The following is a 22,009-nucleotide window of genomic DNA, read 5'->3' as shown; positions in this document are numbered from 1 at the left end:
CTGCCAGCTGCTCTGCCTGGTCGCCAGATTTCCCGATGGTGATCCTGGGGCTAGCATCTTTCTAAGTCAGCAACAGAGGCCCAGGAAGGTACGATACCAAGATTTCTAACAAAAACCATTGAAATTAAAAACATAAATTGAGTGCTTATGAGAAGCCAGTCTCTACTTTCTGGGGGCTTATTTAGAATTGTAATATCTCAGCTGTGGTGGATAAAATGACAGAAAATGACAGATCACTGACCTCTCTGTTCATTTTGCAATTATAGAGGACAAATAAGGGAGTGGACAGCTCAGACAATTTCTCTTTCAGAGAGGCGGGTAGGGTCCGAGTGCCATGCAAAGATCCTGAGACAAGCAAACAGGGAAGGAATTTGTAAAATGAGGGTCACAGCTAAGCCTTCATAATCTCGGACCCAGGTTCAAATCCTGCTTCTCCACTTCTCTGAACAGCTCACAGAACAGCTTTGGGAACAGCCCACTTTCCTCCTCTGTTCAACAGGTTAAGCAGGTACCCATCTCGCAAGGTTACCGTGAAAATTCAGTGAGATGATGCTTTATCCTGAGCTTGTCATGTAAACTGTAAATGCTAACTAATATGATCATATTCATTATTATTCACATTTGAAAAACTTTTGAGAAACATTTTTCTGAGTTCTTTAAAAATCGTATCTGGAACAAGATAGGTGAGATGAGATTAATAAAGTAGTTCTTTTGTTTTTTTTTGAGACGGAGTCTCGCTCTGTCACCCAGGCTGGAGTGCAGTGGTGCGATCTCGGCTCACTGCAACCTCTTCCTCCCAGGTTCACGCCATTCTCCTGCCTCAGCCTCCCAAGTAGCTGGGACTACAGGCGCCCACTACCACGCCCGGCTAATATATATATATATATATATATATTTTTTTTTTTTTTTTTTTTTTTTTTGAGACGGAGTCTTGCTCTTTCACCCAGGCTGGAGTGCAGTGGCGCGATCTCGGCTCACTGCAAGCTCCGCCTCCCGGGTTCACGCCATTCTCCTGCCTCAGCCTCGGGAGTAGCTGGGACTACAGGCGCCCGCCACCACGCCCGGCTAATTTTTTGTATTTTTAGTAGAGATGGGATTTCACCGTGTTAGCCAGGATGGTCTCAATCTCCTGACCTCGTGATCCGCCCGCCTTGGCCTCCCAAAGTGCTGGGATTACAGGCATGAGCCACCGCACCCGGCTAAAGTAGTTCTTTAAATAAGCATTTTCCTATCAAACAATAGCTCGAAAAGGTAGAATCACTGCTGCTTTTAGGGCTTCAGCCTCAGATGCCGGCGCCTTGATTTACTTTGATTGGAGTCATTTGGAATGTTGCAGAAATCACCCTGCATTATTTACAGAGGTGTCAAATGGTAAACTCATCTTCATAAGATGTGGGAGATAAAAAGGACCCGAGAGACTATCTGCTCTCTCTCATTTGTCGGCTCCTGTTCCTGTCACTGTGCAGAGTTAGAGGCTGAGCCTCCCCACTCGAAGCCCCTGCTCTATTCAGAATTGGGAATTAGCTGCATGTGTTCCGAATCCGTGCGATGGAATTGGCTACTTGTAAAACAGTGTTTATCTTCTCTGACAGAGAAGTCATGATTACAGGCTTATACTGTGCGGATCTTTGAATAGCTTCACTTATAACATGTGGAATACAGGCCACTTCTTATACTAATGGCTGGGAAAGTTCAAAATCATCATCTGCAGACGAGAAATTGATGCACATTTTCAGGATCCTGCTGCTCAAAGCCACAGTGATCTGCGTTGTGTTGTTTGATCCATTTAAGCCCACTTTAGAATTCTATTTTTCTTTATTTCTGAATATTGTATCTCTTTATTCCAAGGTCAACACAAGATAAAGTTCATTCCAGAAATGGTGGGCCCAATATTAGAAATGACATTAATTCCCGAGACGGAGCTGCGCAAAGCCACCATCCCCATCTTCTTTGATATGATGCAGTGTGAATTCCATTCGACCCGAAGCTTCCAAATGGTAAGGACGTAGATGTGCAGCGAGTGGCTGGGGGACATGAAGGAGACAAACCTGAAAACCTTGAAAGAAACTTGTAGACAATTCTAGAGTTAAAGGTGCCAACGTGGAAAACACATTTTCCTACAGCTTGAGAGAGAAAGCCTATGATTTTCCTTATTGAAGAAGCTTATCATCCCTTGCACTCGATTTTCGGGAGGATTATTCTCAATTTCTAGCTCTTACTTACTTCCTTTAATCTGGGTTTACTTACACATTCAACCCCGGATAAAAGTCTCTTGCTCCCACTTCTTGGTACGTGCTCTTGTAGAGTGTTTAATCAAATGTCTTGTGTTACATTCTCTCAGACCAGCTGCTTATTGCAGAATTATGGTATTTTGAAAGCTAAAGTCTTTGCTTTTTTTCTCTTAAGTGTGTGTCTTGGTCTTTTGCCTGTGCAATGGAACTGATGAAAATTCTCTAAGAAAGTGTATATAAAGTGCTCAAAACATACTGTGACAAACAGCACGAGGGACAAACTCTGCTGCATAACTTATGCTCAAGAAGTAACAAAATCTCCTTCTGGATCCCAAGAAAATAAGTATAGTGTTTATGTATTCTTGGGTTGGCACCCACACCCACACATACACGTGCACATCCCCACACACACATACACAGACACGTGCACATCCCCACACACACACATACACATCCCCCCCCACACACACACGCACATCCCCACACACACACACATACACATCCCCACACACACACATACACATGCACATCCCCACACACATACACATGCACATCCCCCCACACACACACACGCACATCCGCCCCACACACATGCACATCCCCACACACACATGCACATCCCCACACACACACATACACATCCCCACACACACACATACACATCCCCACACACATACACATGCACATCCCCACACACATACACATACACATCCCCACACACATACACATGCACATCCCCACACACATACACATGCACATCCCCACACACACACGTACACATGCACATCCCACACACACACGTACACATACACATCCCCCCACACACACGTACACATACACATCCCCACACACACACATGCACATCCCCACACACACACGCACATCCGCCCCACACACATGCACATCCCCACACACACATGCACATCCCACATGCACACATACACATCCCCACACACACATACACATGCACATCCCCACACACACATGTACACATGCACATCCCACACACACATACACATCCCACACACACACATACACATGCACATCCCACACACACACACGTCCCCACACACACACACACGTCCCCACACACACACATACACGTCCCCCACACACACATACATGTGCATCCCCACATGTACACATATGTGCACACATACACACACACACACACACACATGCACATGCTATGACTTTCTCCTTAGTGTACTAATGGTTTGGCCATGATGCTTTGCAGGAGACCTGGGAGAAGCCCAAGTACTAGGGAGTCCTCTGAATTGAAAGATACCTTTTAAAAATTATTATTCTGGACCTGATGTGGTTGCCCACGCCTGTTATCCCAGCACTTTGGGAGGCCAAGGCAGGCAGATCACTTGAGCTCAGGAGTTCGAGACCAGCCTGGGAAACATGGTGAGACTCCGTCTCTACAAAAAAATACAAAAATTAGCTAGGCATGGTGGTGCACGCCTGTGGTCAGGGAAGTCAAGGCTGCAGTGAGCTGTGATCACGCCACTGCACTTCCACTTAGGTGACAGAGCCAGACCCTATCTCTAAATAAATAAATAAATATTAAAAATTATTATAGCAATTCAAGGAAGTCGACATACTAAGCATTTTACATAGATTTTAGAGGAATTTGGAGAAAAATTCCTATAATGAAAGGAAATCAAATCTTCATCAATCAAGATAGTTTAATGTTGGTGAGCTCTAATATTAAAGGGTATATTATCCTTACCCACCTCTGCAATTTATCATTTAAGGGAGCTTTGAGTAGTTTATAGATTTTCATTGGTCATCTTCATCGTATCACATGAAGGCACTATCCACGAAGAATGATTTTGCTGTTTCCTAGAACAGAAAAGAGAGATATGAAACCAAAACAGTCTCCACAGTGTGAGTTGAGTTTAGATACTGAGGGCAAGGAGACTGAGATTCACAGGCTTAGCCAGGTATTACCTGGGTCCTCAGCAAATCACTCAACATCTTTTAAGTCTCCAATTCAAGCTTGTAACATTGGCATGAAATAGAATCTACCAGAAAGCCGTGTTGTGAGAATGAAATAAAATCAGACCTGTACAATCCCTAGCACGGTGCCCGGCACCATAAAAGGCAGCTGTGGATGCTGCTCTTCTCTCAAGGCCGGAACCTCCCTTGGTCTGGGTGTTTGTGGAGTGCAGGGGGCAGCCTGCAGGGTGAGCCCCCAGTGTCTGCAGGACCATGGGGCCCAACGCTGCATACAAACCTGGGCATGGCCATTTCATCCGGTCATTCCCGAAGCCGGGGAGGAGCGCATGGGAGATGAACAGAGTCTGACTGCTGGAGCCGTTTCCTTTAACCTCCACACGCCCACAACTGTGCTTCAAAAACCATTGCCTAACACCTGGCTAGGATATCATTATTTGTTTTTTGCGCTTTGCTCCACTAGGCAGTTTTTTATTTTTTTGAGATGGAGTCTCGCTCTGTTGCCAGGCAGGAATGCAGTGACGCGATCTCAGCTCACTACAGCCTCCACATCCTGGGTTCAAGCGATTCTCCTGCCTCAGCCTCCGAGTAGCTGGGATTACAGGTGCGTGCCACCACGCCTGGCTAATTTTTGTATTTTTAGTGGAGACGGGGTCTCACCGTGTTGGCCAGGATGATCTTGATCTCTTAACCTCATGATCTGCCCGCCTCAGTCTCCCAAAGTGCTGTGATTACAGGCGTGAGCCACTGCGCCCAGCCCTAGGCAGTTTTTTATAAGGTGACTGGTGACTGTTATTTTCACATTATTCCAACCATGGACAGTAGAGAGGGCTTTAGTTTAACTTCCCCAGTGTAATGTCAGTTGGACTGCGATGAGTGGTGTTAGTACCTCCTCCCTTCTTCCTTCCTCCCTCCCTCCCTTTCTTTCTTCTTTCCTCCCTTCCTTCTTTCCTTCCGTTCTCTTTTTTTCCATGGTAGCAGAAGGTCTCCTTGTATTTATTTTTAATAATATTAAAGATAATTCATTTTCGAAAGAACAGCTGTTTTTGTTTCTCTGGCTCACTGTCAGTCTGTGTATACACAAAGTCTTTGTATAAAGACTGTACTAATACAACATTGTAAATACTATACCTAGATTGTTTTTATTAATGTTCTTTCTGTGCGACAATATATCAGAGAGCTTTCCCTTAATTACAGCGTAGCAACCATGATACTAATGATGGCATAAAGTTAACTATCACTTTCTTATCCATTGCCTATAAATGGGCATGTAGGTTGTTTGCAGATTTTCACTGCTGTGAATAACTGTGCAGTGAACACATTCATGCATATAGCTTGAATTTATTTTGAAAATTTGCCCAGTATACACTCTTATAAATGTAATTACTGATTTCAAATATTTTTGTAACTTTTGAAATTATTGCCAAAGGGTTTGATGTTAATACGATAAGATTTGCCCCATCTCCATTGCTGCTGGCACTATATCATGGCCCCAATTTCACTGCCAACTCACTGGAACTACGAATTATAATTTAAATGCTTTTTTCTAGGCAGAAAATTCATCTGACTTTTTGAATTTTATATAAATCAAGCCCAAAGAAGGACTTTGTGAAAAATTGCTATTAAAGAATCAGGCTAAGGGAGAAAGTGTATTTATATAGATAAATGTCACTAGCACAGAAAACTAAGATCAAAAGTGTTTAAAACATCATTCTGTTTGTCATTTTTTAAGCAGTCTTTGGGTCAAAATAAGGTCAAGGGCAGTTAGAATAAAGATGAATGCGAATTTGGTTTCTGAATTGTTCCCCTTTTCCCTCACATTCTTTTGTCTCATGGCTGCCTTGTGGTAGGTTTAAAAAATCTTACAACAATCTTCTGAGGAAGTGCTTCATTTTCTCCAATTTGCAGGGGCCCCAGGTTTGCTAGGAAATGGTCCGAAGTTAATGAGAGCCACAGAATTTGTGCCGCCATTTTAAACACTGTCTCCCCATTGGGGCTTCAACATCAACCCAGCGCCAGGAAACATCTTTCCAGAAAACCAAACTGTTTTTGAGTAATACCATGAAGTAATTGGTACATTTAGTTCCATCTCGTAAACAACAAATTATTTCACTAGCATGAAACATGCCGTGCTTGGATGTATGTAAATCCAAGCATAAGCCTGAAGACACAGATTCACCCACAGGAAGGACCCACCGTCAGGCTGAGTGTGGTCAGCCACCTGAACTGTTGGTTCAGAGTCACCTGTTTCTCTGTGTTGTCATCTGCTTGAACCTCTGCAGACAAGGGATAGCGTACATTAAAGATCTTTAAAATGAAGGCAGAAAAACTAACCCTTGTTTTAAAAAAATCTCTCTTGTATATTAATCTGCTTCTGTGATTGGGAAAAGATCAGTTTTCTTCTGTTTGATGTGCCCACCTCAGCTTCCCAGCTGGAATCCCCCAAGCCTGCAGCATCATCCCCTTTTCTGCCGGTCTCCTTGTCACTGGGTTTTCCGGCTGCGGGTCAAGCTGGCCTGGCCTTTGCTTGCTCCCCTGGCCTCCACGGCAGTCGGTTGTGAAGCTTCATCAATCCTCCCTCTGTCTTGTCTGCAGCCTCCGTCCTCTGCGCAATCACCAGTGCACTAGTCCAGGATTATTCCTGGGCCACAGTATTTGTCTCTTGACTTGCTCTACCTACGTTTTCTAAGTCCTTTCTGCCTCCAGTTCCACCCATCCCTCTCAGCTGGTCTTCCTAACGCACAAGGGATGGCCCCTATTGTCGGTGATGTGGGCGAATGTGTAGAGTGGGCATGTGTGTGGCACACTGGTGCAGGGCTGGCCCCACCTGCTTCTCCATCCACGAGCTTCTGGGATGGGGATGGTCGGCTGCTGCCTAACTCTCTGCCACAAGCCCAGTTTACCTCACCTTATTAGTCACATCAGCAAGGGCTTAAGTTGCCTCCACTTTTATAGCAGATGTGCAAACCCTGCTGGAGTGGGGGAAGACATTAGGGGGGTTTGTTTTTACAACGCTTCAGTGTTTCGAACCCATGATAGAGCTTATGTTTTATTTATTTTATTTTTTTATTATTTTTTCTTTTTTTATTATACTTTAAGTTCTAGGGTACATGTGCACAACGTGCAGGTTTGTTACATATGTATACATGTGCCATGTTGGTGTGCTGCACCCATTAACTCATCATTTACATTAGGTATATCTCCTAATGCTGTCCCTCCCCCCTCCCCCCACCCTTCAAGAGACCCCGGTGTGTGATGTTCCCCTTCCTGTGTCCAGGTGTTCTCATTGTTCAATTCCCACCTATGAGTGAGAACATGCGGTGTTTGGTTTTTTAAAGGTTGCTATGTCTTTTGGAGTGCAGCTGTTAATATGCTACTATTTGTGAAATATGAAATAATATATATGTCCAGGTTGTATTTTACTCTTACAATTGAAGTAGAGAGGAGACCTGCTGGATTCAGAAGAAAAACCTGCTATTTTACTCAAGATTAAACTGCACCAAAGCATTACTGGAATTTTAAAAGCGTGTGTTACAAATTGGCTTTTCTAACGTTGCCCAGAGTTTCTGCTCTCGTGCTCGTGCTCTGCAGCCGCAGCGGCGGACATTTCATTCGAATGTTCTTTCCCTTACACCTCCCCAAGAGCCTGCTGCTTTCCTGTCTCCACTTGTGCAAGAAAGAGCACAAATTTTCCTTCGGAATAGGCTCAGCCTTGCCCTTATCCTGCTTCCCCAGGGTCCATGTGTTGAATGGGCTCTCTTGGTGGTGGGATGGGGTGGCATGGAGTTATCCTTTCATGGGCCATATCCTCCTTGTGGCCTGGGACTCTCTGTCCAGGGCTACAGTGAGTGCCTTCGGTCAGCTTGATAGCACTCGCTCTGGGGAGGTGGCGATGAAGCTCCACAAGAGGCTCCAGGCTGAAGGTCCCTGATGCTAGTGGAAGCCCGCTGTGAAGGGTCGTGCTCTGCAGGAGCTGGGCCAGACAGAAGCCTGTGAGATAGGAGGCCCCAGATGTGCACAGTGGCCTTGAATTCTTTTTGGAAATCCCTCCTACCTTTAAAGTCATGTGCTTCACTGCGAGCTGGGTCCACAGCCATAGAGCTGCGGTCCATTGACAGGAAGACGTTCCCAGCGACTGGACGCTGCGTGACGCTCTTGCGATCTCACACCTCTCTCCTGTCCCATCCCTGTTTGTGTACGGCCAGGAGGCTGATGCCTGTTGAGGGGTTTCTTTTCCTGCTAGTGCTTGCAGTGTAGATACTCCAAGCCGAGGGAGGTGGGGATACATGTGGGAAGCCCCAGTGGATGCCCACTGCAGCCATGCCCCTGGGGTGGCCCCCAGCCCTGTGGCCACTGTCATCAGCCACCCTCTCCATCACTGGGCACTCTTGTGCTACTTCCCTGCCCTGTCCATACTCAAGGCCACTGTGGACATCTGGGGCCTCCTATCTCACAGGCATCTGTCTGGCCAAGCTCCTGCCACAACGTAGCCCTTCACAGGGGAAGTTCCATTAGCATCAGAGACCTTCTGTCTGGAGGCCTTGGCAGAGCTTCATCACCACCTCCCCAGAGCCAGCTCTGTCACTCAGTGCAGCTCCTCAACAAAAACCCATTTCTCATCTCTTCTGCCTCTTTTGTCTCTGAGTGCTCCAGCTGCCTGTGGTCATCCTGGCTCTTCCAGCACTTTCTGTGAATCTTTTATGATCCAGATGCCCCAGCCATTCTCCTAAATCATCCCCCCCTCTGCTTCTTCCTGTCCTGGTGCCTAAGGGCACATTCTCTGCCCCCTTTCCTTACAGCTGGCCAACTCCTCAAGACACCACCACAGCTGTGTTCATCCCACCCCTTCGCCCTGTTCCCACCTCAATCCAGAGAGTAGCCTGCTTACCCCTAAACTCAGGACTCTAGGAATCTCCATTTGTTTGAAAGGAGAGGTCCTACCTGGGAAGATTTCGAGACTGATAAGCTGGCAGGGGAGACGTGGAGAGGCACTGGGGTCTTCGCGCCCCTTATCCCATCCACCTGGACGAGCCTGCCCTTGGTCACAGGAGATGAGCCCTCTCCTGGCCTTAAGCTGACTCTCCCTGCCTCACCAAGAACCCTGCCCTCCCATGGACCGCACTCCGAGTCTCACCCTCATACTGGATTTTGCTTCATAATAAAAAGCATACTTTTAAATTCCCTCCTGGCATCTTTTTAAAGAATTCCATTTGTTATGTCTTTGGAAAATACAGAACAAACAGCTGAGAATTGCAGCAAATGACCATATGGGCCATAGACCATTAATAAAAATGGAATGGAAAAATCTGCCCAGGAAAAATAATATTTTCAATCATGGAGCTATTTTCTGTCATCTTTGTGAGGCTCAGTAAAATGCTGCATAACTTCCAGAAATTCCCATTTAGTTGTAACAGTATTAGAACATGAGTAATCTTTGTGTCATCAGTGTTGCCGAGCTCCTGTTTGAATAATCTCTTCACGCTGCCCATGCCGGTAACCAGAAGCCAGTAATTGAATAGCCGGGTGAATGTCAGTGGCTTCTGCCACTTGGTGGAAAGGCCAATGTATTTTCCACTGTAATATGAATGTGAATGAGTTTGGTGGCAGTTCTATCTTGTATATTCTTTAATTCATTAGGATTTTGTTTGTTGGTTTATTTTTGCTTTCAATGTCAAAATAATTCTTGCCTAAAGAGGAAATATGGCACGAGAGGCTTCTGTTTCGTTGAATCCAGACCCAAAGATGGTCTGAGAAGCCGTGGAAACCAAGATCCTTGACTCCAGGAGCTGTGATTATATTGAATTTCATTCTTAAAAGCCCTCCAGCAAAGAGATTCTTCCATAATCCCCTTTAACCAGATTAAACAGGACTAATTTTGAGGCCATGTTCTCAGAGTCCTCTGGAATTGCATACAGCCCAGAAGTCACTCTTTAATCCGTGCCATGTAGACATAAGGAGCTGCTGCACCTGTCTCAGGCATCAGCAAGGTGTCATGGCCTGCGATGCACAGTTCCCAGCCAGGCAGCTCCAAGTGAGTGGCTCTGAGTCCTCCAGGCTCATGAGTGTTTCACAGGAGCTCCAAGGTCAGCAAGCCCCTTGCTTGACAGACGTAGGAGGATGTGGAGGTTTTTGAATGTGGGATGAAGTGCCACCAATTAATTAGTGTGTAATTAAGTTTCCAGAGCAGTTAGGCAAGAGGAGTGCTCTATACGTAAAGACATTGTGTCTGAGCACAGGGACTCAAAGCTGAGTGATGGATCGGGAGGGACCAGTCACTTGTATGATGTCAGCATGGGCGCCTGGAGCCCCAAGGGTTGGGCGGTGTCACGCTTCTCTCTGCTGAACCTTGCCGCTTTCGTCTTCGTAACCATGTTTTCCACCCTGATACAGTCCAGCAACTTTCTCCCGCCCACCTCTCCCTGCACATGCTCAGGGGGTAAGGTGTGGTTGCCCAGTTTCATCAGATTGGCCCCGTCCCAGGGAGAGAAGGCAGAGAGAGTCTGATTCCTTGGTGCCCTCTGAAACCTGGAGGTGGTCGAACACCATGCCCTGGCCTGCAGTATCTTCTGAGCATTTTTTCTTTAAATACAGGAGAAACTAGAGCACTCTGGGCAAAGAGCAGCATTGTACTAAGGTTTATTTGTAAAGGGTCAAATAAGCCCTTCTGCTAATGTACTTAGCAGACCATGTCCATAGATTTCAGATTTCACCCAGCTCTTGATAATCTCGGAGCCCTCTGTCAAGGTGGTGAGTGGTCTGTGCAAACCTTTCCACCCTGGCCCAGCCTCCTGCTGCGCTCCCACAGAACCCTAGAGCTCTTCTGGTGTATGAAGCATGGTCCTGGATGTCTGGCAAGTGCAGGCTGATTTTATACATTATAGACGTATAAAATTATAGATGCATTAGACTAAGGATAGTAAATCTCACCCAAAACAAAAATTATGCATTCCAAACCAAATATAATTGGCTTTTGGATTAGCTACTACTGGGATCCTTCTCTCCATGATCTTTCAAATAGGTGCCAATAGCCTATGGTTAACTGTGGCAGTGAGTGGCAAAAGCAGTGTTTCCTTTTTAAGTTAATTGAATTAACAAGACGTCAATATCGCTTCCAGCACAGCCCCCTGACTCCATCACGTTCAATTTAACAGCAAATTTCCGAAAGGCCTTCTATTCATAAGTGTTCTCTTGTTTCATGTTCTCAGAGGGCTGCTGGTATCAGACACTTAGAGACTCTCTGTTCAGTATTTTAAGTTGGACACCCTGTGAATATTTTTGTAGCAATATTAGTGATTCAGAAAAGAGAAGAAAATATAATGGTTTTGCTTATTACGTGAGTGAGCCTCTGCCACCTTTTGAGCAACACAGTAAACCTGTGCTAATTTTATCCTAGCCATAGAGAACCTTGTTGCAAATCACCAGACAATGTGCATTTATGAGGAAGATAATAAGCATGATTTTTATAAAACCAGCGCTGCTCTATCAGCAAATGTACTATCTCCAATTTAGTGGGACAGGATCATTTAATTCTGATTATAGTAACAGTTCACAGCACACTAGCGAATCAATTCGAGTGTATTCTGTAAAAATTAATGAGGATCCTGGAATTAGAAGCTAGCTGTGGATCTGTGGTATTGAATCCTTACTAATAAACAGATTAGGGTGGCCAGGTGTTTGTGTAAATTACTTAGTTTGGACTAGGGTTAGTAAAATTAGAATCAGCTGTGTTGTTGATTTACTTACCATTCATCCACCTTTTTGGAAATCATTAAGTTCATCAGTCAAAATTTGATCAGCAGCATACCTAGGTGGCTGTAGCTTCCTCATTGCCTGTGTTTGTGACAGCTAGATTTACATGGAAGCAGAGAAAACATGCCGTTTTCATAACCTGCACTCCGCGTTCAGATCCCTTCAGCTTGACCATTGATGAGCGTTTTAAATGCCTGTGTGTTTGCCCATGTCAGGAGAAGGCACATTTCTCTGCATTCTCTGTACCTTTCTTGTTGTCTGTACTCATTCAACATACATGAAATTGAATCATGTTTTGATTAAATTTAATTTAATTTTGTGTCTCTGTTATTTGTCCTGAAGCATCAGCCCTCATTAAACATTTAATCTTTGAAGTCTGTCTGGATCATGGCACCATCTGGAAGATGGGACTGCCTTGAAATGCCAACTTTTGGGCCACTACCTAGTGATCTCCCTTGTATCTGATTCCAAAAAGAACTACCTTTTGCAGAATTCTTTTCTGTAAAGGGCAGGATAGTAGTGGTTAGTATCAAAAGGTTGTTATTTTACAGTGAAAATTGTTAATGTGAGATTTCAAGAGAAAAAAAAAATCTAAAGCAATTCATTCCTCCTTCTTCAATAGAACCATCTGTCTATGCTGCTAAAATCCCTGAACTTCTTAGGCCAGACAGAATCAAAAAGAAGTGTTTATTTGGGGGAGGAGACCATGGAGAAGATCAAGAAGAAAACTGGAGAGATTCACTAAGGTCCGGGTTCTGGGGATGTTGCTGAGTCCTTGATGTCAGACAAGAATCAGTACTTCTCTCCAGCCCGGAAAGCCTTTGTTTCATCTGTAGCTGTGGCTTTGGGCAGTGTGTACTGATTAAGGACAGGCAGGGCATCTGTGTCCATTTTGAGCCCCCCACCCCCTCCCCTCGCCCTTGGGTTTCACCACTCCTTGCTAATTGCTTCTCAGGGGGCCACAGTCAGCTGCTTCTGCAGGGGCATCCCCAAGTCTCCGGTGCCCACAGTGTCTGTCACAGGCACTCTGGATGAGCTGTTTTCACGACTGGGCTTGGCTTGGCCAAGAATGCAGGTTGTGATTTATCAACCCTCTAGACCACTCCTTTGCTGACATATTAAGCCCTCTCCAGCTTTATCCAATCTAAGCACTTTATCCAATCTAAGTTGATCTAAGACCAACTGTATTCAATAGTTTATGTGCACACAGCATATTCATTCCATTAGAGCATCAAAGGCACTGCTTGAGGTTTTGGGGCTGGCTAGAGCAATGACCAAAGAAAAATTCTTCCTCTCACTCAGCTTAAATTCCATTGGGATCCTAATAACAGTAGGCAGCTTGAGAATTGTCACCTGAGAAAGCAGGTGATTGGACATGGCTTTAAGGAGATCCTGGAGACCCTTGTGTACATGCCTGTGGCGTACTTGCTTTCTGAACCCTGGATTCAGCTTTCTTCAATTCTTCCTTTGTCCATCTTCCTTCAATTGAGAGTGTGCATGTCTCATCTTTATGGGAATGAACAATCTCACAGCCCCTCCTTGCTACTGGCACAAGTTGATGGTAACCTCAGGGCCCCCTGCAGCATGGCTGGTCACCAGGCCGGAGTCCCAGTACTGAGATGGCTATGAACTCTGCCAGAGATGGGGAACTGGGCAGTGAGGATGGGGAAAACATGTCCATTGTTATCGAGGTTTTTTTCAGCTGATCAGACGCTTGAAGACATTTTAGAGATTTCTACCCCCCAGAATTTAGAGTTTTTCTGAAAGCATGGATCTGAGACATAATTAGCTGGTACTGGAGACCCTTCTGCACCCTGATTCCCAGGAAATTTAATCAGAAGTTTGGGGATGGAGGATAGGCTGGAGATGGACCTTCTTGAGGTGCCTGCTGGTCTATCTTTAGGGACATTGCTCCTCTTGCTCTTTAGAACATTTTTTCAGCCAGAGTGAGGTATTTCACTAGGATCTCTCAAGGAATGGCAGCTAAGTGGCCCCTAGGATGTTTTCAGATTGCTGAGAACTCTTCACTGGCAGGGGAAACACCATCTGTTCATTTCAGGAACCAACGAGCTATTTTAGATGTTACGTGTTTGTAAAGATGAAGTTTGAGACTTTTTTTCATGCTGCACTTTGATTTTTTTCTTCCCCCTATGGTTTCCTTGTCTTTCTTCCCCTGGTTCTTGCTCCTGCTATCAGGACATGCATGTTCAGGCTCCATTAGCCAGAAAAGGAAATGAAAGGTCCCCCTGTGGCAGGGGATCATCAGTAACCTCCAGGGGTTCTGTGTTGGCAACTCTTAAATGAGGCTTCAAAGGCAGAGGGTAGCCATCTATGATGATCTCTCTTGCCGATTTATGTTCTATTGACACTCGAGTCATAAAATGAAATACCCGCCATGCTGATTATTTACGCTTCCTCTGTTTAATTATAGTTTGAAAATGAGATCATCACCAAGCTGGATCATGAAGTGGAAGGAGGCAGAGGAGACGAACAGTACAAAGTGTTATTTGATAAAATGTAAGTGTTGATTAGCAGTGGGATTTATGTCTGAGAGATACAGAGACAGGGAGACCGTAATTAGACTACAATGAACTTTGTAGCCCAGAAATAATTAAAATGTGTTAATAATGGAAAATAGTTAAAATTGCACCTCCGTTGAGTTTCTTTTTCTGAGTGTGATTAACAAGGTGTGTATAATTATTTTTCAGCCTTCTGGAGCACTGCAGGAAGCACAAATACCTCGCCAAAACAGGAGAAACTTTTGTAAAACTCGTTGTGCGATTAATGGAAAGGCTTTTGGATTATAGAACCATCATGCACGACGAGAACAAAGAAAACCGCATGAGCTGCACCGTCAATGTGCTGGTGAGTGAAAGGTTAATCACGTTTTTTCAGTTTTCACAGCACACCAGAAACTGAAGCGGGGAGTGCCCCAGCCCTTATCTATGACAGTCAGCCACAAAGCTTTCTACCGCAGAACAATCTCCTTTGCTTGTTTCCTCATCTGTTGCAGGGAAGGAATCATGAAGTCGTCCACTCTGAGTAAGTCTGTAAAATTGTCCCATCTCTGGACATTTTAACATCACTCTCCTTGTCACTGTGAATGATGAGTCACCGTGTTTTGCAGCCAAGGTAGTGCCTCATGGATTACAGCCTTAAGGCTTTGTGATTAGGAGACTATAAATGCACGCTATATAGTACATAGGCTGAATGGTGGCCTCAAAGGTAGATCCGTCCCCCAGTCCTTAGAACCTGTGAATGAGACCTTATTTGGAAACAAGAGGCCCTGCAAATATAATTAAGTAAGAATCTCAGATGGGATTATCCTGGATTACCTGCAAGGGGAGGAGAGAGGTACTAACTCCAATGACAGGTGTCTTCATAAGAGACAAAAGAGAAGACACAGAAACAGGCTAGACCTTGTGAAGATGGAGGCGGAGATTGGAGGGATGCAATCTCAAGCCAAGGAATGCTTGGAGCCACCAGAAGCCTGAGGAGGCCAGGAAGGATCCTCCCCTACAGCTTTCTAGGGGAACGTTGTCCTACTCACACCTTGATTTCAGATTCTGGCCTCTGGAACTGTGAGAAGAAACATATCTGTTGTTTTAGGTTTATGGTAATTTGTTACAGCAGCCACAGGAAACCAGATCTGGGCACCATGGAGAGCAGACGCCTGGGCGACCTTGGCTGCTGCCATCTGTCTGCCTTTCGCATTCCTGCTGTTGCCCTGTTACAGCTGGGTTCTGTGGACACCCCCTTCCTGATGTCATTGTGGTCCCTAATCCAGGAAATCCATTCGTACCAATGAGCTTTTGGGAAGCTTTACCACAAGCTCAGCTCCTGGCCAGCCTCATGGCTCTCAGCAGCGTCGTGATTCCCACAAGTTGGCTCCAGAGCTATCTGCTTCTCCCTTCGCTGCTTCTCTTACAAAGAAACACAAGGGCTGACTCCTGGCCATAGCAGGGCTTTCCTCAAGTTTCCTTGCCTGTCCCATGGCAGGAATGCAAGAAAACACTACCCCTGCTTTGCTCTACTTACCTCCCTTCTCTGCCCAGCCACTGGCCTCTGGATTTCAGAGTCGCCAACAACATGTGGATACATAGCCCTCACTGCCACATCCACCGTTTGTGTGGACTCGTGGGTGCTTGACGCTCATGGAAATGGACTTTCATGCCAGGAGGAACATGACACATCATTCATTCTTTAAAAAGCCAGAGTTGTGTGGATTAGAAAGATAAACAAAAAGGAATGCTTTCACTTTTCATCGACTGTGGTATCAGTGCTGGATCTGTGCTTTGCCATGAGGAACTTACAGCTGAAAGTTCATGAGCAGTCTCCGCCTCTTCATCCCATGGCTGGACAACCGGTTTAGGCTAATGATAAACACTTCTCTAACAAATTTTCTTTTCCTTAAAAATGTAAATATAAGGGACCAGTTTTTGGTCCAGCATGTAGAGAGCTTGCAAATTGTCACTCCCGTCCTCACAACAAGAAAAAAGCTGCACAAATTGAAAACAATCAACAATTATTAGTTCCATCTTCTTAGATCTGTAGACAAACTTCTGACCCCAAAGTCAGAGAAACAGGAGGATATAGAGAACCACAGAGTGGAAGCCCAGGAACAGAAACCACCACTGGAGCCAGTACTAGATTCCTTTTACCCAGTCCATCATATTCACTTTCAACCTATTATTACAATGCACGCTAAAGACAAAAACACAGTGAAGGGGCAGAGCAGGCATTAGAACCAGACTCTGATATGGCAGAGGTTTTGAAATCATCAGACCTGCAATTTAAAACAACTATGATGAATATTCTAAGGGCTCTAATGGGAAAAGTAGATAAAACATAAAAGAAGATGGGTAAACTATGCAGAAACTCAAAGAAATCATCAAAAAGAAATTCTGGAAATCTGAAAACACTGTAACAGTGTGAAGAATACCTCTGATGGTCTCATCAGTCAACTGGACACAGAAAGAATCTGTGAGCTTGAAAAATCTGAATGTTTGCAGATACATCATGGTTTCTTAGGCTCCTGTAGAAATTACTGGCCTCTGATGACTGGCCCTGAGGTCTGGGCCATGCCTGTGTTTGTCTTCATATTCACCTGGAGACTGACCCAGTGGTACAGCAGCAAGCTCTGCCCCAGGTCAGTTGGTCTGATCTTAGAGACAGAAACGAACCTGGCGCTTGCTTCACTGTCTTCTTGCATTCTGACCAACGTTCAAAGTAATTTATTGTCATGGTGCCAATGTGATTGACGTGAAATAGGAACCAGTATTTTTCTATGGGAAAGAAATGGAGACCTTTACAAAATCCTTCCCTACTATGGACATAACTTTATAGTGTTCCTTCTAATCCTTAAGGGGATCTAAGAGGCTGATAAGTGCCCAGAAGGAAGAATTATCAATAAGTTTTTCAACTTTGATCATCTTCCAACTTTGATGATTGAGACTTCTGTTGTTTTAAGCAAGATCTCTTATGCTCACCAGGACATGAAACAATGGAGAAATGGTGATGTGCTCTGAATATGGGCTGTTACTACCTGAATCTAGGGTCAGGAAGCAAACTCTTGTAATAAAACCTACAATCACAGTTTCTAATGTGAACCTGTGTTCCTCTTTCATTCAGAGCCAGACTCAGTGCCCACGTACTTTTACTGTGGTCAGCACTTGCTCAGTTTTAACTAAGAAACACACCCAGGGTTCTCAAGATTATCTGACGTTATTAACTTTCTTCAAATGGGAATGTCCTGAATCATTTGATGAAAAATCAAGTGTTCTGCTCTTAACCATTTCCTGGGGATGATAAAATGGATCCCAACTGTCACAGTTTTTTCATTTAGAAAATAAATCTGTGGAATAAAGAGAAACAAGAAACTAGAGTTTTAAAGATAGGTAGAGAGGTGTCCTAACCATAGGTACTCACTGCCCAGCTCAATTTCCTGGTCAGTTTTTCCCTTTTCTCCTGGTACTTTTATTACAGAAACAGAGTGTAATAGAGATGGATATGTATAACCATCTCTAAATGAATATAGATGTATACATATTGCAGATGTATAAAATATACTCTGTTAGTCACTGAGAAGAAATGAAGCCTAAAGTTAAAAAATTAAATTAGTAAAATAAAGAACATAGAATTTACCAATGCTTTTTAAGTCTGTTGCCAAGTTTCCTTTAGAACCAGCTTCGTGGTTTCTTACAAAACACAGTTAGTGGAACATTGTAAGTTGTGTAGGCTCCTTCATGTCCTGTTTTCTTGCCCTTAAAAAAACAAAAATGGGACCGGGTGCGGTGGCTGACGCCTGTTGCACTTTGGGAGGCCAAGGAGGGGGGATCACTTGATGTCAGGAGTGTGATACCAGCCTGGCCAACATGGTAAAACCCCGTTTCTACTAAAAATACAAAAATCAGCTGGGCATGGTGTTGGGTGCCTGTAATCCCAGGTACTCGGGAGGCTGAGGCAAGAGAATAGCTTGAACCCGGGAGGCGGAGGTTGCAGTGAGCCGAGATCACACCACTGCACTCCAGCCTGGGCAACAGAGGTAGATTCTGTCTCAAAAAAAAAGAAAAAAGAAAATGAAAAAGCAAGAGACGCAGCAGTCACTCTGCTTGGCCACCTAAGTCCCCAGGACGTCTCCTGCAAGGATGTCTGTATGTATGTTGGATCTTGGATGTATATTTGTAATTCTTTAACTAGAATTTCACTGACACCTCATAATCGAGCATCTTTAATTATTGGTCGCTAATGTTGCTCAGTGTCAGTGCTTCTGTGCAGTCATCCACACGTCCCATCTCTGAGACTGGTAGACTCGTCATTACTTTGCAGATGCTGGTTACTTCTCTTCATGGCCCCTTGACAAGGCTAATTAAATGCAGAGTGGGGTCCAGTATTTTTAAAATCTTGGTATCTGTTTTAGTCCAAAATGGAAATATAATGCAGATGTCTGCATTCTGAAAGATCAATGCCTAGCGGTGGATTGGAGTTGGGGGGCCGGTCCCAATGGGGTTCCTCTGTGAGCTGAGCTGCAAGCTTGGCACAGACGTCAATCAGCGCTGGTGTGGGGGGACTTGAGAGACAAGGCTGCCCGCGGAGTCCAGGAGGAGTGGGAGCACCGCGTGAACCTTTACGTAAGAAACACACAGGTTTTATATAGAAATTGGGATTGGAGATGAGTGTACTTCGGTTGTGGAGAGGTTTTGAAGTCCTAGGAAGGGAACAGGACTCAGCACAGGCAGAAAATAGAAGACATTTCGTATCTCCAAGAGAGGAATGAAGGTCGCATGATATTCCTGTTGTGAAATTGTAAAGAAAAATGATCAAAACCTTAGAAAGGATTAAAAATACGAGTACAAGAGGGGATGGTGTGAAACCGTAGCTTGTAAATATTGGCGAGTTTGAGTTGGAAATGAAGGGCTTATCCTCTGCCTTTGATGCAGATTCTCTTTGTTGCGACGCTGAGTTGTCAGCTGAAAATATCCTCATTACCGAGCCGTGTTATATGAACTGGAGGACATTAAAGTGTCAGAGGCAACAAAATTTGAAAATCTTGGCGCATTTTTCTAAATGTGCCCCCGCTTATTTTCTAGACTTAGTTATCATTTCTTTTCAGACACATCAATTGTAGAAGCAATGCTGGGTTTTGCTCATGAAATTAAAGAGCCCATGCCATTTCTTGGATAATTGTATGTCTCTGTAATGGTGATATTCACTAGTTACTTCGGGTTTCGATTCTAGAGGGCTAACGTCATTTTTAGGTGCTAAATTTCACATTGAAAGTGACTCTGATGTTTCCTTACCTTAGGCCTTGTGAGGTGACTTCTGTGCCTCTCTGGTGGCTCCTGTGTGAAAAAGATTTTAAAGTGTTTATGGAGATGTTCACCTTAAGAAATACAATTTTGATAGAAATGTAATTGCTCAACCAGACCATATTTTCCAGTAAATATGTAGAAATGATCCATTGGTTTTAATCTACTAACTAAGCTTTCTCCATCAGCGTTGATGCACAGGGGGCTTTTTCAGAGGCAGCCCTTTCTTTTAACCGTGGTTTGGAAGGTTTGTCTGCCTGGAACAGTGCTGTCTACCAGAAAGTTCTGGGATAATGGAAGTGTCTTGTGTCTACACTGTTTGATACAGTAACACTAGCCCCATGTGGCTGTTAAGTACACCAAGTGTGTGAAGTGCAGCTGGGGAAGTGAATTATTTATTCAGTGTTAATTAAATTTACTTTACCTTTTAATATATGTGGCTACTGGCTAGTGTATTGCATAACTCGGGTCTGTATTATCATATTGTCTTTTTGTAGCTCTTGCTGAGGCTGGACCCAGAAAGCTTAAAATCATGTTGATGATGCTTATTTGCTTATTCCCAAATTTGGGATATTTATTTATGTAGTCATTTATTCTAATGAGATTACTATGGCTAAGATATCATGTCTTCATGTCTTTTTGGGCAATACCTTGTTTTAATTAAAGACAAGTGACTTTCAAGGGACTGAAGTTGATTTTAGTCATCACAGTGTTCAGTGTAAAAATGTAATTGTGTTTGACTAGCAAAAAAAAAAGTGAAGAACCGTGGAAGATGGTTTTGCAATTTATGTGAATTTATGGTTCCGATCCAAAGAGCTGGGTCCATTTGGCTGTGTTTGACACAAGACGAAGTATCTTGAATTTTTATTGTGCATGTGATACCTTTTGTGGAACAGATTTCTTAAAACAGTATTATGGTTTAACTTTTCAGAATTTCTACAAAGAAATTGAAAGAGAAGAAATGTATATAAGGTACGTATGCATCACGCTTGTCTGCATGTTAATTATAAATAATAATATATGTTGTATGTTTACGTATGCTAAGAAATGTGTTATAGCCACAAAGGTTTATTTTGTAGAAAATTGTGAAACGTATAAGGTAGAGTTTGGTGGAGCTCCCAGATACATTCTCAGCTCTTGTGTAGCTTGTCCAGACCAGTGCAGAGTTCTTGGTGGTCACCATTAGCCAACTCAGAAGCAAAACTATAAATAATTGTTTCACAGTGTTTTGTACCTGTTGACCAACTCATGTGGCCCTTTTGCAAAAAGATAAGCACATAAATTTTAATGTTTCACAGTAAGTTATATGATCCAGTGAGAAATCCAGTTATAACTTTACCAGACATAGGGGAGTTATAATTTTTCAGTCTGCTCTTAGTTAACTGACGCCATAGTCCCATGTTTTTTATGTCTTTCTTCCATGAAGAAGAGAAACATTTTACATTGCCCGCTGGATTTTGCTCCCCTACTCGCCTTGCTCCCTGGAGTGAGGGACTGTGATTGAGCCCTTCTCTCTTGGTTACTTCTAAAGTCTAGTGTCAAATAATTAGCAAGATTACCACTCTGGAGACCAGGAGAAGGATGTAACCTACGCAGCATGAGTGTTTAGTGATGTGTTTATTACACTGACTGTGATTGTCTAATTTTCTATTTCTAAGATTGTTTTTACTTCTCCTTTTTGAAAACATATTATGTGAATTTAATAACTCAGTTACCTTTATTTCTTTATGGCAAAGAAGTTCTTTTGATCACATTGACTGTAATCATTGGAGCTCTTTATTCTGATAGATTTGTATTTTTCCATAGTTTTTTGTGCATTTGGACTCAGTAGAAATGCAAGGAAATCACAATCAAGCATTGTGTGTCTCATTAAAAATGTTTAAGGGAAAATGAAAAGGAATGAAAAATTTGAAGGAAAATTCTACCTTTGTGTATCATCTTTATTTTTTTCCTGAGTTTTTCTTAGTGCTTTCTATACCAAAAGTTTTTAAGGCATTATGAATTATGAACATTGTAAAAAGAAAGTGTAGCCGTGATTTACTGTTGAACATAGAATTTAGCTCTTGCAATCCTCAATACAAATTATTTAGTGACATTTTAAGGACATACCTCTGTTTTATTGTCTCAGGTATTTGTACAAGCTCTGTGACCTGCACAAGGAGTGTGATAACTACACCGAAGCGGCTTACACCTTGCTTCTCCATGCAAAGCTTCTTAAGGTAATGTCAATTACCAGTCAGTTTGATGATTCTATTGTTA

At 43.6% G+C, this 22,009-nt stretch overlaps 1 protein-coding gene across 2 annotated transcripts in view; it reads left to right on the top strand.

Annotated features, from left to right (window-relative positions):
- The window catches only part of DOCK1 (dedicator of cytokinesis 1), a 544,856-nt gene that overhangs the window by 453,667 nt on the left and 69,180 nt on the right, over window positions 1-22,009 (top strand). For both annotated transcript variants that reach the window (XM_012505804.2, XM_003280960.2), the window contains exons 33-37: window positions 1,849-1,997; window positions 14,374-14,459; window positions 14,651-14,807; window positions 20,682-20,722; window positions 21,879-21,969. In XM_012505804.2, the coding sequence (XP_012361258.1) occupies window positions 1,849-1,997; window positions 14,374-14,459; window positions 14,651-14,807; window positions 20,682-20,722; window positions 21,879-21,969 (524 nt within the window). The remainder of the gene's footprint in view (window positions 1-1,848; window positions 1,998-14,373; window positions 14,460-14,650; window positions 14,808-20,681; window positions 20,723-21,878; window positions 21,970-22,009) is intronic.

The sequence above is a fragment of the Nomascus leucogenys genome, chromosome 3 (assembly GCF_006542625.1).
Source record: "Nomascus leucogenys isolate Asia chromosome 3, Asia_NLE_v1, whole genome shotgun sequence".
NCBI classification, from domain to species: domain Eukaryota; kingdom Metazoa; phylum Chordata; class Mammalia; order Primates; family Hylobatidae; genus Nomascus; species Nomascus leucogenys.
The sequence above is the reverse complement of the archived record's forward strand: the minus strand, read 5'-3'. Positions and strand labels throughout refer to the sequence as shown.